General features: G+C 44.8%; 1 protein-coding gene across 8 annotated transcripts in view; it reads left to right on the top strand.

Moving 5' to 3' along the window:
• RERE (arginine-glutamic acid dipeptide repeats) overlaps positions 1-16,233 on the top strand; it is a 517,539-nt gene that overhangs the window by 308,907 nt on the left and 192,399 nt on the right. Inside the window, exon 1 of one of the 8 annotated variants that reach the window (XM_029066886.2) lies at positions 9,739-9,977. The exons of the other annotated variants lie outside the window; for them this stretch is intronic. Coding sequence (XP_028922719.1) covers positions 9,952-9,977 — 26 coding nt within the window. The 5' untranslated portion in view covers positions 9,739-9,951. Of the gene's footprint in view, positions 1-9,738; positions 9,978-16,233 lie in introns of those variants that run through there. 8 annotated transcript variants of the gene reach the window in all.

Below are 16,233 nucleotides of genomic sequence, written 5' to 3' on the forward strand. Positions count from 1 at the left end.
GGGGAATGGGGAGTGCGGGGGGGGGGGCAGATGGCAGCATCCACAGGAGCCATGCGACTGCCAAGTGGAGAGATCCAGGGTGATGTGTGTCCCCATCCTCCCCCCCATCACCTCCAAGACTGTGAGCTCTTTGAGAGCAGAGATTGTCACTCTTTATTGCTGTATTGTACTTTCCCAAGCGCTTAATACAGTGCTGAGAAACAGGGTGGCGCAGTGGAAAGAGCACAGGCTTTGGAGTCAGAGAACGTGGGTTCCAAACCCGGCTCTGCCACTTGTCTGCTGTGTGACCTTGAACAAGCTGCTTAAGTGCTCTGTGCCTCAGTTACCTGATCTGTAAAATGGGGGTTAAGACTATAAGCCCCACATGGGGCAACCTGTTAACCTTCTATCTACTCCAGCACTTAGAACAGTGTTTGATACATAGTAAGCACTTAAAAATACCGTAATTATTATTATTATTTTTAAGTACCATACTCAGAGCAATTTTAACACTTTCAGATACTGTAATTATTATTATTACTTTTAAGTACCTTATATCAATTTTTTTCATTATTATTATTACCTTGGACCCTCTTTTTGAAAATTTCAGGGATGTTTTATCCCTTTCTTTGAGCCTGGAATGCTCAGATTGGATCATTCAGAGAGATTATGACAAGAAATCAGACCCATTGGGTTTTTTCCTGCCAGTTGAGTTCCTGAGATTATATGGGAGCAGTGTGATAGAAGTGTATTGGAGTGCAAACAATGGCAGGATTTTGCAAAAAATTGAAAAATGAACTGCCTTAGCCTGAGTTGCTACCCTATAGGAAAAGGCAGGTGTATTGCATGAGATCAGTTGACTGGGTAAATATTTTTCTTGTGAAACTCACATATACATAAGGTTTGGGGTGCCATAAAATAATAGCTCGTTGAGACTGAGTTTGGGGCATATGATGACACCCTCTTTCTCCTGCCTTGAAGCAGATCTGAGAGAAGGAGATTTGTGTTCCCAGTAATCCCACAAAGGCTTGGGGAAGAAAATTCCCAATACCCAGTGGCACAAGAACAGGGGGATGAGGTGCCCTCACATGGATTCTCAAACTTGTTTGTAAAGTATTTTCAGGGAATTTCCTGAAAGAAAAGAAAAACTGAGGCCTCTGAGAGGCTAGGGATGATCCAGCAGAGCAAGAGACTTGAGACTGGGGTCCTACTGTGTTCATCTTTAGGGACCTGAAGCCCAGTCAGTTGGCTGTATTTATTGAGGGTTTACTGTTTGCAGAGCACTGTACTAAACGCTTGGTAGAAAACGATGCAACAATAAACAGACACATTCCCTACCCACAATGAGCTTGCAGTCTAGAGGGGGAGATGGACATTAATTAAGGCCCACAAAACACATGAGACTCTAATAATAATAATTATCATGGTTTTTAAGTGCTTACTATGTGCCAGGCACTGTACTAAGCACTTGGGTGGATACAAGCAAGTCGGATTGGACATAGACCATGTCCCACAAGGGGCTCCCAGTATCCATCCCCATTTGACAGAAGAGGTAACTGAGACACAGAGAAGTAAAGCGAATTGCCCGAGGTCACACAGCAGACAAGTGGGGAACTAGGATTAGAACCCATGACCTTCTGACTCCCAGGCCTGTGCTCTGTCCACTATGCCATGCTGCTTCTCATATAGTAATAATAATAGTAATGGTATTTGTTAAGCTCTTATCCTGAGCCAAGCACTGTTCTAAGCACTAGAGAAGTTACAAGGTAATCAAGTTGTCCCACAGTCTAAATCCCTATTTTTCAAATGAGGTAGCTGAGGCATAGAGAAGTTAAGTGACTTGCCCAAGGTCATACAGCAGATGTGGCTGTGCTGCAGTTAGAACCCACGTCCTCTGACTCTCAAGCCCATGCCGTTTCCACTAAGCCATGCTGCTTCTCATCTCTGCTCTACTTATATCTTATGTGGACTGACCTGATTCTTTCCAGTCTTTTCATGCTTGACCTAGATCCCAGTTTAGGAGTCAGAATCAGGAAGCAGACAATTGCTCTGTGCCTCTGAAGGCTGCTGCTGGTTAGCGTGGCTTAGTGGAAGGAGCACAGGCTTGGGAGTCAGAGGACATGGGTTCTAATCCCGGCCCCCGCCACATGTCTGCTGTGTGACCTTGGGCAAGCTGCTAAACTTCTTTGTGCCTCAGTTACCTCATCTGTAAAATAGAGATTAAAACTGTGAGCCCCCTGTGGGACGACCTGATGACTTTGTATCTACCCCAATGCTTAGAACAGTGCTTGGCACATAGTGAGCGCTTAACATTCCATTATTATTATTATTATTATTATTATGACTTTGCAAGGGCTGGAGCATAGGCAAGTGGGGAAGGAACAAGGCCTAGTGGATTGAGCACGGGCTTGGGAGCCACAGGACATGGGTTCTAATCCTGATTCCGCCACTTGTCTGCTGTGTGTGACCTTGAGCAAGTCATTTCACTTGCCGGTGCCTCAGTTTTCTCATCTGTAAAGTGGGGATTAAGACTGTAAACCTTATGTGGGACATGGATGGTGTCCCACTTGATTAGCATGTATCTTCTCCAGTGTTTAGTACAGTGCTTGGTTGGCACAGCACATAGTAAGTGCTTAAAAAATACCATTAAAAAAACCCAGGCTCTGCCACTTGCCTGCTCTTTGACCTTGGGTAAATCACTTAACTTCTGTGTCCCTTAGTTTCCTCAACTGCCAAAATAGGAGATTCAATGCCTGTTTTCTCTTCTACTTAGACAGTGACCCCAAGTAGTACCTGATTATCTTGTATTTTTCCCAGCACTTGAACAACGCTTGACACATAATAAGCACGTCACAAATACCGTTAAAAAACAAACTACAGGATTGGCACAAAGGCAAGTTTGGTTCAACAGTTTTCTCTCTCTCCTTCCCTTCCCCTCCCCCTTTCACCCCCATTTGAATGCTGTTGCTGGTATTCCTCCAGATGATCTGCCAAGAGGCAAGTTGGATGCTGAAATCAATCAATCAATCAGTGGTATTTATTGAGTGCTTACTGTGTGTGATGAGCACTGTGCTGTGCACTTTGTAGAGTACAGTATAACAGACACAATCCCCTGCCCACATGTCCAGAGGCTAAAGGTTTGCTATCTGCAATCTGTCACCTCCCTCTGCTACTTTTGCCTCTAATTGCCTCCTCTGCTCCTGTTATGGTTCTGGTGAGATCATCCCTGATGGGGTCTCTCTTTGGGAATGATGGGGGAAGTTCGGTGTATTCGGGAAGACTGATGGAGGGGGTTTGGTCTAGCCTGGAAGACCTGACTGAAGGAATTGGTGAAGGTGAGAGTGTTTGCAGAGAACAACTCTCACTCTGAACCTTGCAGTCATGACCGAATCTCTTTCCCTCCCGCCCACGACTTCCCCCTTCTGGGCTGTGAATTCAACAGAGGATGAGGTGGGCCTGGAGTATGGTGCATAACAATAATAATAATAGTCATACTCATTATGATATTTGCTAAGTGCTTACTATGTGCCAATCACTGTTCTAAGCCCTGGGATAGATACAAGTTAATCAAGTCAGACACAGCCCCACATGGAGCTCACATTCTTATCTCCATTTTACAGATGAGATAACTGAGGCCCAATGAAGTAATGATAATAATAATTGTGGTTTTGAAGTCCTTACTGTGTACCATGCACTGTACTAAGCACTGGGGTGGGTACGAGGAAATGGGGTAGGATGCAGTCCCTGTCCCACATGGGGCTCCCAGTCTCAATCCCAATTTCACAGGTGAAGTAACTGAGGCACAGAGAAGTGAAGTAACTTGTCCAAGGTCACACAGCAGACATGTGACAGAGCCGGGATTAGAACCCAGGTCTTCCTGACTCCCAGGCCCACTACTGTGAGCCTCTTGTTTGTTGGGTAGGGACTGTCTCCATTTGTTGTCGAATTGTACTTTCCAAGCGCTTAGTACAGTGCTCTGCATACAGTAAGTGCTCAATAAATACGAATGAATGAATGAAGAAGCCATGCTGAAGATTTTTACTTCCAAATCCCATTTACGGCCTGCAGCACAGTGCTGCTGTGAAAGCTACAGCAGAAGGAACAGTAGGAGCAGAAGCAATGCGGGAGGAAGAAGAGAGGCTGAAGACTGCCTTTCAGGGCACCAGCCTGGGGGGAAGTGAAAGTAATAATAATAATAATAATAATTATGGTATTTAAGTGCTTACTCTGTGCCAAGCATTGTTCAAAGGTCCGGGGTAGATAGAAGGTCATGAGGTTGTCCTACGTGGGGCTCACAGTCTTAATCCCCATTTTACAGATGAGGTAACTGAGGCACAGAGAAGTGAAGCAGATTGCCCAAGTAGCAGAGAAGGTAGTGGCAGTAGCGTGGAAGTAAAGTCCAACCAGGAACTAGGCCTTAAGGCTTCAGCCTTAAACCTAGCTTGTGGTTTAAGCTTCCAAGAATGACATGTGGACAGATCTGGGCCTACTGGCTCTCTCATCCAGGGGCATCTCTAAAACACCAGTCTTGGATGACTGAACCCGGGCTTGGGGATGGCAGTTGTAGTTGGATAGAGCACAGGCCTGGGAATCAGAAGGACCTGGGTTCTAATGCCGGCTCCATCACATGTCCGCTGTGTGACCTTGGGCAAGCCACTTCACTTCTCTGGGCCTCAGTTACTTCATCTGTAAAATGGCGATTGAGATCGGGAGCCTCGCTCAATTTATCTGCTCCTTTTCTCCTTCTTCCATCTCCTGTTTAGAGGGTGTGGTGGAATCGTTTTCTGGAACTGTTACATTGTAACTTTCTGGAGGAGAGCACGTTCTGCTCTTTGTATCCTTCCTTAAGGCGCAAAATTGGCACTCAGCAAATGTTGGTAATAATAATGTTATTCTTTGTTATTAAGTGGTATTCAAATATGGAATGTCTTCAACAGATGGCTCATTAAAATTTCCTTGGTATTCAATTTTAATTACTGTATGTCCCTCTTAATTTCCTATTATGAAAAAAAATGTTTTCTAAGCAGTCTGGTCTTATACAAAATCTAGAAAATTTTGATGGTAAATATTTCTCATTCTCATTTTCCACCTTGAGTACAATTAAGTAATCTAGTCAACTTTCTTTTACGATTACTGAACTGAATGACTGTATAATAATAATAAAAATCATAGTACTTGTTAAGCACTTACTATGTACCAAGCACTGTTTTAAGCTCTGGGGTAGATACAAGGTAATCAGATTAGACACAGTCCTTGTCCCTCATGGGGCTCACACTCTTAATCCCCCTTTTACAGATGAGGTCACTGAGACCCAGAGAAGTTAAGTGATTTACCCAGTTCACACAGCAGACATGTGGCAGAACTGGGATTAGTCTCCTGACTCCCAGATCCATGCTCTATCCACTAAGCCTTGCTGTGTTTCTGAATACCTTTCAAAGCCTCAGTTTCAAACTGCTGCTCTTTAAGACAAGAGAAATCAGCAAGTGCTAGTGGAAAGAACTCCATTGGGAGTCAGGAGACCTGAGTTCTAACCAGTATGGCTCTACTACACTGATCTACTGTGTGAAAATGAGCAAGTCACTTCGCTTTCCTCTGCCTCAGTTTCCTCATCTGTAAAATAGGGATTCCATACGTCTTCTGTGAGCTCCATGTGGGATAGGGATGATGTCCAATGTGATTATCTTCTATCTACCCCATCTCTTAGAACAGTCCTTGACAGTAAGTATATAAGATCTACCTTTATCATCATCCTGGGAAGAGGTGACCCCTTTTTGGCTGTGGCATTTTTATTTTGTTTTACTCAACACGATTTCTTAAATTAGAGAAGGAAAAGTTCTTAGGTTCTAAAAGCTATTTTAGAAAGAGATCACAGGGCAGGAGAGACTTGGTTTTGGGTTGGAATTCTGATTTGGATGCGATTACTTTGCACACAAACACAACATACAGGTTCCTGTGTATTTTGGAAAGGAATGGAGATATTTCTTTGGTGCATTATCAGTACCTCTGACTTCTATTCCAGTTTAACACCTATGTGTGTGGATGAGATGGTCAGACTGAAAACTGCAGGCCCTAAGAAGGTGTGAGAATATGGGTTACTTTTGAAAGGTACTACAGGAGAGACAATGAGGAGGAAGATTGGCAGATTTTTTTTTTTGTATGTTATTTAAGCACTTGTGGGCTAAGCACTGGACTAAACACTGGGGTAGATACAAGATAACTAGGCTGGAATCAGTTTCTGTCCCAGATTGGGCTCGCAGTCCAAGTAGGAAAGAGTAGGATTTAATACCCATTTTGCAGATGAGGAATCTGAGGCACAGAGAAGTTAAATGATTTGCCCAAGGTCACACAGCAGACAAGTAGTGGAGCTGGGATTAGAACCCAGGCTCTCCGACTCCCAGAGGTGTGCTCCTTCCATTAGACCAGTCCTATTCATTTTGCAGTTTCATGAAATGTATTGGCCTAGACATTGAGAGGGGGAATTCCCTGAAAGGCCCCCCCCCCCCCCGTGTTTGTGTGTGTGTGTGTGTGTGTGTGTTGTTTTTTTTTTTCCAAACAGTAACTCCTTACCATCGGTTTAAGAGTGCTCCTACCTCCCCTTTCTGCTCTCCTACTACAATCCAGCCCGCATACTCCACTCTTCTAATGCCAACATACTCACTGTATCTCGATCTCATTTATCTTGCTTCCTACCTCTCACCCACATCCTGCATCCGGCTTGGAACGCCCTCCCTCTTCTTATCTGACAGACAGTTGCTCTCCCCACCTTCAAAATCTTAGTGAAGGCATGTCTCTTTCAAGAGGCCTTGCCTGCCTAAGCCCTCATTTTCTCTTCTCCCAATCCCCTCTGCATCTCCCTGATTTGCTCTGTTCATTCACCCATTCGTCAGCCCCACAACACTTATTTATATATCTGTAGTTTTATTTATTAATATTAATGTCTATCTCCCCTCTAGACTGTAAGCTCATGGGGAGGGAATGTGTCTACCACCTCTGTTATATTGTGCTCTCCCAAGCGCTTAGTACAGTGCTCAGTCCACAGTAAACACTCAAATACGATTTTGTGTGTGTGTGTGTGCTGAGGGAGTCTCTTTTTCTAATCAAGTCAGAATTTAGCGTTGGTTTTTATACTAACAATTGCATTGAAGGAATGCATTTACCTTTAAAAGGACACTTGGGCATTCTTTTAAATAGATTTTAATTTCTTCCTTCACACTCCATTAGATTCCTGGAAACTGTAAAATCTCTCTCCTACTTGCTTTGTTCTTCACAGTTGATCACAGGTTCATATTCTTTCTTTTAGGTTTTTTTAATTCAGGAAAAAATCAAAACCCACAAGTTTTAAAGGTTAACATCATCTTTTTCTGGATTCAATGTGCTAATTCAACCAGATAATGGATTTTGCCTATATCTGGTACTTCAATGTTAATTGGAAGGCACAGGAGCTGTATTGAAGGCACATCTCCTCCTAGAGGCCTTCCCAGACTAAGCCCCATCTTTCATCATCTTCCACTCCCTTCTGCTTCACCCTGACTTGCTCCCTTTGGTCTTCCCCCACTCCCAGGCCCACAACACTTATGTAAATATCTGTAATTTTATTTATTTGTACTAATGTCTGTCAACTCCCCTCACCCCCCTACCCCCGGACCATAAGCTCATTGTGGGCAGGGAATGTGTCTGTTTATTGTTGTATTATCCTCTCCCAAGCGCTTAGTATAGAGCTCTGCACACAGTAAGTCCTCAATAAATACGATGGAATAAACGACTGTTGAAGGCGCTTCCTTAGTTGGGTTTTGATGCCCTTTTACTGGGTTCTTGTTTTGATTTGTAAAAAAAGATGTTTTTAGCTATGTTTCAAATGGGAAGATGGAAGTATTTTTCCAATGTTGGAATAATCCAGCATTTAAAATTTGCACTGAGAGTGGAGGGGACCAGAATATGAGTTCTGACTTCTTTCCTTACTGACTTCTCCACAGAATGTTTGTCTCTGGTTCTAAATGTGAGTAGTAGGTGTGTTGTGTGGCATGATTGGGATTAATGGAATGGACCTTCAGGAAATTCCAGAGAATTGGTTGGATTAGCAGCTCTTAGTGCAGTGCCCAGTACACAGTATGCACTTAAAATATACTGTTACTACTATTCTTTTTTGGTGCTTTTCTCATTTCTTGTTCAGTAGTTTTCTGGGGGAAAAAAAGATATTGAAAACACCTGGTCCTTTGAGAGTGTGCTGTTCAAAAGGTTTCTCTATATGCCCAGTTCTACCAGAAAGGAAGTTTTTACTACACAGTTTGGTTAGAACCCTGTTAGAAAATAGGGTGTGTTGTCCAACAGCCCAAGTCTGCCAGGATCCAGTGTCAGGCAGTACCAGAACCAGTGGTTTTGTGAGAGCACTTGGGGTGGACCCAGTGTGAGTGTTATATGGAGTTTAGCGAGTACACAGTCCCTGGGTTATGGGAGAACTTGTGTATATAGCTCTGAGAGCGTAGAGCCCACTCAGTAGGTAATGATGTAGTTCTTTGTACCAGGTACAGCCCATATATAAACTGATTGGATTAATCAGTCATATTAAGTGCTTATTGTGTGTGGAGCACTGTACTAAGTGCTTTGGAGAGCACAGTGTCACAGAGTTGGTAGACCCAAACTCTGCTCACAGTAAGCTTACAGTGTAGATGGGGAGACAGATATTAATATAAATTCCAGATATGCACATCAATGCTGTAGGGCTGAAGGAGGGGTGAGTAATGGGTGCAAATCCAAGTCAAGTTGGAGGCATCCAACCTCAAAAACTGTTCAAGGCAATTGTTAAACTGGCTGTATTTGCCTAACCTTTTCACCTCATGAGACAGAATTTTATTCTGTGCGAGACTCCTTAGGGACCAAAACCATATCTAGAGAAAATCCTGTTTGCAGTACTTGAAAACAAATAAATGGACAAATAAGAAAATTATAGGAAGTCCTGTGTTCAATATTTGTGCACTCTTCGCCACCCCAGAGATGGCTGCATTTCTGTGGTTATATTGTACTCTCCCAATCACTTAATACAGTGCTCTGCACACAGTAAGCACACGGCGCTTAGAACGGTGCCTGGGACGTAGTAAGCGCTTAGCAAATGCCATTAACAAAAGAAGTGTTTAGTAAATACAACTGATTGGTGGGTGAAGTGATTTCTGTTTGTCACTTAGAAGTTCCTGGGTAATTAGTGCAATGCTAGGCAGCTACAAAGTTGATCTGGATGGCCTCAAATATATGTATTTTGTGTATATATATAGGTATCTGTATACCTGTATATACACACACATACATATTTGCCCAGCTGATCGTTGGAGGTGGTCAGAAGCTTCAGGGAGCAGTGTGATCACTGAGTGTCCTCAATGATTTATTTAAAACTGCGTCATTTTTATTCCATTGCGAAGTAGCAAAAGAAATGAACTCGGATAAAAGCTTTTCTGCAGCTCTGTTTTATTCTCGCCTTGTCCCGATGTCTTTGGAGGTAAAGGTCGCATTCATTTCAAACAAAAGTTGACCGGGGATTTATGCAGAAGGCTCCGGATGGCTGCGATTGCTGAGCTCGCGGGCGGACGGGTAGGCGGGCGGGCAGGCAGGCATTGGCTGTCTGAGAGTCCCTTGCTACGGCCCCACTTCTCTGCACACTAGCTTGGTATGCAGGGAGAAGCTGCAGAGTCTGTTCCGCTGCGCTTTATTTACGGAAACAGCAGGGTTGAGATTGATTGCGTTGGGAGACAGTGTGTGGATGAGGGAGGGTCACAGCACATGCTCAGTCCTGTCAGTCTGAGGGGGAAGTTTCTGCGTTCTGCGTGAAGGCTTAGGTCATAGCACAAGCTCAGTGAAAGCTCTCTGAGGTCTCTCAGACTGCATGTGCCTCCATTTTGAGTTGTGAGAGTAGGAAAAGGCAGAGTTTTAGCAGTAAGTAGAGGTTCAAGAAAGCAGCTAGACCCACAAGAGCCTCTCTTAGTCATGGATGATCCATTCAACCCCTGCAGGTAGGCTACGATACTCTGGCCTCACCTAAACAGTGATGGTTTTTGCTGCCGTTTCTGACTTGGGAGAATCTCTGTGAAATCATTTCATTATTAATGTTGCATGTTCCTCAGGACCTTTCTAATAGACCGGCCCGGCCGTGCAGGTGGTTTTCCGGTGCATGAAAAGCAACGTCGAAAGCTCGACTCTGCTCAGGGATGTGTGTAGCAAACGCAGAATGTAAAAGCTGTGTGGGTGGGTTTTGGGGGTTTTTTTTCTTCTGCTCTTTTTTTTCCTCCTTTTCCTTCCTCATGGTGCAGTTTGAATTTGAGTTGCCTGTATGCATGGTGCCAAGCTTGCTGCTTGCCCGGACAGAGCTGCAGAGCACATCTGCAGGATGTACTGTTGCCTATGTGGCTATTAGAGAATGTTTGGGCCTATGAGAGACTTGTGTGTAGATAATGTTTTAGGGAGGGTGGTAGGTGGGCAGCCATTGGTTGCTTTGAAGGTGGGTGGAACTTGTTTTGATTGAGAGCCAGAGCAAATTATAGCTCCTGGGATATTTTTCTGAAGAATCGAAAAGCAAATAGTCTGCACGTCAGCTTGCCTCTCACCGACGTATGAAACAAGCGTCTATATGTTCTATTAGGAGCCTTACTTAAGCTTATCCTGTCACACCTGCCTGCAGTACACCACCCCTGGCCATGTTGATCGATGTATTGTACTCTCCTGAGCACTTAGTACGGTGTTCTGCATACAGTAAGCGCTCAATAAATACAAATGAATGAATGTTGCATTTGAATCAAATCCTAGACCGGTAGTGAGAATGATTTTTTGTTTCCTTCTTAGTGAATGTGCAAAAAAAAACACCCACACAGGGTCTTTGAGCAGACATTAATCGATTGGGTTGATTCTGGGTTAGGTAGACTGCAAGCTCATTGTGGGCAGGGGATGTGTCTGTCAACTTTGTTGTATCATACTCACCCAGGCGCTCAGTTCAGTGCTCTGCACACAGTAAGTGCTCAAAAAATGGGATTGATTGCTTGGGTCCAGGGGTCCTTGCTTGGCTGGTGGTGTTGGTGTTAGGAAGAAGATGCGGACTTTTGTAGATTGGTGGTGGATTAGAGAAGGAAGGAATGGCTGTCTCTGTTGGCCGTGACTATTTGGGTGCTCCTAGATTGCTCCTTGAGGTGCACTTTTCTGCTCTCCACTTGTCCGGTTGGATCTGAGAGGATGGCCCTGCCAGTTGGTGCTCAGATTCATCCAAGAGATTGGGTTTTTGCCCCCTTTCCTTCATGGATCAGTAGATCTGCCACCCTTTCATGAGGCTACTGAGATTGAGCTATTGACAGTACATTTCTTTCCCCTCGTTCCTGTTTCCCTCTTCCTCCCCCTCTGCCAATATTCTTTTTTAAATGAAAATTATGAAAACCTTGATTTGTGTAATCTAGTCTGGCCAACATAAGTACATATGGAGAATGAAACAATGTGCTGTTAAAAAAAAACACTATTAATATATGAATGAACTACTCTTGCTGTGGGGAGGAATGAGCAGAAAACCACTTTAGGAGAAACCTTTCATCCAGCAGTTGGACAATGGAGATTTAGGTTGCTTTTGGACTCTGATCTGTAGTGATCTGCATGGATTGTTGAGGGATCCTTGATTCTGATGGGGAATTTGTGCTGTTTCTGGTAATACTGCTCAGTGGCCTAATCAGTCATTCAAGTATTTGTTGAGCATTACTGTGTGCAGTGCACTGTACTAAGTGCTTAGGAAAATACAGTACAGTAGAGTTGATAGACACAGTTTCTGTCCACAAGGAGCTTGCAGTCTAGAGGGGCAGACAGGCATTAAAATAAATTGCAGATAGGGGAGATGGTAGAGTGTGAGGATATGTACCTAAGTGCTGTGGGACTGAGGTGAGGTGAATATCAAGTGTTTAAACGATTCAGATCCAAATGCATTGGCAACCCTGGGAAAGTGGGGGAAAAAGGAGGCAGGGGGAAGGAGGATTTACGGAAGGCCTCCTAGGGGAGATATGATTTAGGAGGGTTTTTAAGGTTTTAGGATTTAGGAGGGTTTTAAGGTGGTGGACTGTTGGATATGAAAAGGGAGGGAGTTTCAGGCCAGAATGAGGACATGGGCAAGGGATAGGCAGTGACATAGATGAGTTTGAGATACAGTGAGTAGGTTGGTGTTAGAGGAGTAATATGGGAGGATTGGGCTGTAGTAGATCAGAGAGGTAAGGTAGGAGGTAGAGCCAATAGAGCGCCTTCTAAGGGAAGCAGCGTGGCTCAGTGGAAAGAGCCTGGGCTTCAGAGTCAGAGGTCATGGGTTCGACTTCCGGCTCTTCCACTTGTCAGCTGTGTGACTGTGGGCAAGTCACTTCACTTCTCTGTGCCTGTTATCTCATCTGTAAAATGAGGATTAACTGTGAGCCTCACGTGGGACAACCTGATTACCCTGTATCTACCCCAGTGCTTAGAACAGTGCTCGACACGTAGTAAGTGCTTAACAAATACCAACATAATTATTAAAGCCGGTGGTAAGGAATTTCTCTTTGATGTGGAACTGGATGGGCAAAGTGGTTCGTGGTTTGGCAAAGTGGGGAAATGTGGACTGAATGAATTTTTCAGAAAAAATGATCCAGGCAGCAGAGGGAAGTATGGACTGGAGTGAGGAGAAACAGGAGACAGGGAGGTCAGCCAGAAGGTTGATGCAGTGGTCAAGGCAGGATATGATAATGACTGCTTGGATCAGCATAGTAGCAGTTTGGATGGAGAGGAATTGAGTGGATTCTAGAATTGTTGTGAAGGTAGAACTGACAGGATTTGGTGACACTGAGTATGTGAGTAGACTCAAAGATGAGTTGAGGATAAGGCCATGGTTATGGGCTGGTTCATTCATTCATTCAATAGTATTTATTGAGCGCTTACTATGTGCAGAGCACTGTACTGAGCACTTCGAATGTACAATTCAGCAACAGATAGAGACAATCCCTGCCCAATGACAGGCTCACAGTCTAAACGGGCTTGTGAGACAGAGGGGATGATGGAGTTCTCTACAGTGATGGGAAAGTCATGGAGAGGACAGGGTTTGAGTGGGAAGATGAGTTGTGTTTTGGACATGTTAAGTTCAAGGTATTGGCGGTGCATCCAGGTAGAGATGTCCTGAAGACAGAAGGAAATACAGACTGCAGAGAAAAAGTCAGGGCTGGAGAGGTAGATTTGGGAATCTTTCTCGTACAGTTGATAGTTGAAGCCTTGGGACCGAATGAGAGAAGCAGCATGCGTTAGTCACAAAAGCACGAGCTTGGGAGTAAGAGGACGTGGGTTCTAATCTCAGCTCTGTCATTTGTCTGCTGCGTGACCTTGGACAAGCCACTTAACTTCTCTGTACTTGTTACCTCATCTTTAAAATGGGGATTAAGACTGTGAGCTTCACATGGGACAACCTGATTACCTTGTATCTACCCCAGTGCTTAGAACGGTGCTTGGCACATAGTAAGTGCTTAACAAATACCATCATTATTATTATTATTCTCCAAGGGAGTAGATGTAGATGGAAAATAGAAGGGGGCCTGGCACTGAACCCTGAAGGACCCCCACAGCTAGAGTGTGGGAGGCAGAATATGACCCTGCAAAAGAGACTGAGCAGTTGTGGCCAGAGAGACCAGCAGAGAACCAGGAGAGGTTAGTGATACTGTTTCCAGGAGAAAGGAGTGATCCACAGTGTCAGAGGCATCAGGGATCTTGAGAAAGATTAAGGTGCAGTATTGGCCATTGGATTTAGCAAGAAGGAGATCATTGATGAATTTAGAGAGCGCAGTTTCCATGGTGCAAAAGGGGCAGGAGCCAGGTTGCAGGCGGTCAAGGAGAGACTTGGAGGAGAGGCAGTGAGTATAGCTAGTGGAAGGGAGCTGTGGTGCGATTGGTGGGTAACGTTTTTCCCCAGTTTGGATTAAGGAGGCAAGGGATTTACGAGACCAATTTAGTACATTGGTTATACTGTTTGACCAAATATTTCTCTCCTAATATGACTTTGTTCATTGGAAACATTATTTATGAAAGCTTCAAAAGACACTATTACAATTCCCCCTTGTCTTGTGGCCTGGCATCTGGCAGAATCCTAGACAAAGCAAGGCTGGGCCTTAGAAGACCTCACCAACATGTCTGGTGACTTTGATTCAGATCGAGCATCAAAAATAAGAAAAATAATTATGGTATTTAAGTACTCACTATGTACCAAACACCATCTGTGTCTCACATGGAGCTCACAGTCTAAATTCATTCATTTAGTCATATTTATTGAGCACTTACTGTGTGCAGAGCACTGTAACAAGCACTTGGAAAGTTCAATTCAGCAACAGAGACAGTCACTGCCCAATAACAGGCTCACAGTCTAGAAGGGAGGAATAAATCAGGAGTCTAAATCAGGAGAGAGGGCAGGAATCAAATGCCCATTTTACGGATGAGGAAACCAAGACACACAGAAGTTAAGTGCCTTGCCTTGACACGACAGGCTGGTGATGGAGCCAGATGAGAATCCAGGTCTCCTGACTCCTGACTGTTGCCGACTTGTTCATTCTAAGAGCTTAGTACAGTGCTCTGCACATAGTAAGCGCTCAATAAATACTATTGAATGAATGACTCCCAGGCCCATGCTTTTTCCACTAGGCCATGCTGTGACTTGGACTAAGTTGGGACCTGGGTCGGGGAGTCTTCGTGCCTCCCATGGGTCTCTTGTTGGGCCGCACTTCTGTTCTCATTCTTGACCTGGGCCCCGGCGTGGGTGCCCTAGTCCCTTGGATGGCTGGAGGCTATTCCCAGCCTGCCGTTGGAGTCTCTTGCCAAAAACAACAGACCAGTCTCAGAGACTGAAGACCGAGACCCTGGCCAAAGAAACTGATTATGGTGGTGGTGATTTTTGCACTGCAGAATTGTATTGAGCGCTTACTGTGTGCAGAACACTGTAGGAGGTGCTTGGGAGAATACAATATGACAGTAAGCAGGCACATTTCCTGCCCACAATGAGCTTGGAGTCTAAATGAGCCTTGGAGTCCCCTGTGTCTACCCCAGCGCTTAGAACAGTGCTCGGCACATAGTAAGCGCTTAACAAATACCAACATTAAAGGGGAAGACAGATGTTAATAACAACAGATCTGTACTCTGGTCCCTCCCCACTGTGTTCCTCCCGGGGCGGGGGAGGCAGGCACAGTGCAAAGCACGTGAGAAATCCATTTCAGATCGAGGCGGCCACATCTTGGCGCCTGTGCCAAACCATGAGGCCATCGCACTGGGAAGTACCGCAGCAGGTCGTTGCCAGTTGGATGTGGCCTCAGTAGCCTCTGTGGGTCTCGTTACTCAAGCTAGCCCCCGCTGTTCAGGATTCCTGCTTGGCCTTCCTGGTACATTAGATGTTCTAGATGGTTCTTTGGTCAGAAGCCTTCACTACTGATGGTGTAATCTCGGCAGGCATTGCCTTGCTTCTGTCCGTTCCTCCCATCCCGTTCCTCACTGATTGCGGGGAGGTGAGTCAGGCTTTGGAGTGGAGGAGGGCAATTCCCAAGAGTTCCCATCCATTTTCTGGGTGAGCTAAAGTGTGTGGTCAAAGTGCAGTTTGGGCCTAAGGATGAAAGTGGGAAAATAAGCTCTTTGTGGGCAGGGAATATTTCTACCATCTCTGTTACATTGTAATAATAGTAAAATAATAATGATAGTATTTGTTAAGCACCTCACTCTGTGCCAGGCTCTGTTCTAAGCGCTGAAGTAGATACAAGATAATTGGATTGTACACAGTCCCTGTCCCACACAGGGCTCACAGTCTTATTCCCATTTTTCAGTTGAGCCAGCTGAGGCACAGAGAAGTTAAGTGATTTGTCCAAGGTCACACAGCAGACAAGTGGCAGAGCTGGGATTAGAACCCATGACCTTCTGACTCCCAGGCCTGTGCTCTATCCCCTAGGTCGCACTGCTTCGTTCAGTGCCCTGCATATAGCAAGCGAGCAACTTCCCACCCTTTCTCACCCAAACCCCCCAGACTGTTAGCTCATTGTGGGCAAGGATTGTTACTCTTTATTGCTCTACTTTACTTTCCCAAATGCTTAGTACAGTGCTCTGCACATAGTAAGTGCTTAATAGATACAATTGAATGACTGAAGTATGGCCAGCTTCCTAGCCTGCTTGCTATGGGACTTCGAGTAAGCCACTTAATTTCTCTGTGCCCTCCTCTGCAAAATGGGGATGAAATACCTGTTCTCCCCATGGGGAGCAGGGAGC

The sequence above is a fragment of the Ornithorhynchus anatinus genome, chromosome 5, assembly GCF_004115215.2.
Source record: "Ornithorhynchus anatinus isolate Pmale09 chromosome 5, mOrnAna1.pri.v4, whole genome shotgun sequence".
NCBI classification, from domain to species: Eukaryota; Metazoa; Chordata; class Mammalia; order Monotremata; family Ornithorhynchidae; genus Ornithorhynchus; species Ornithorhynchus anatinus.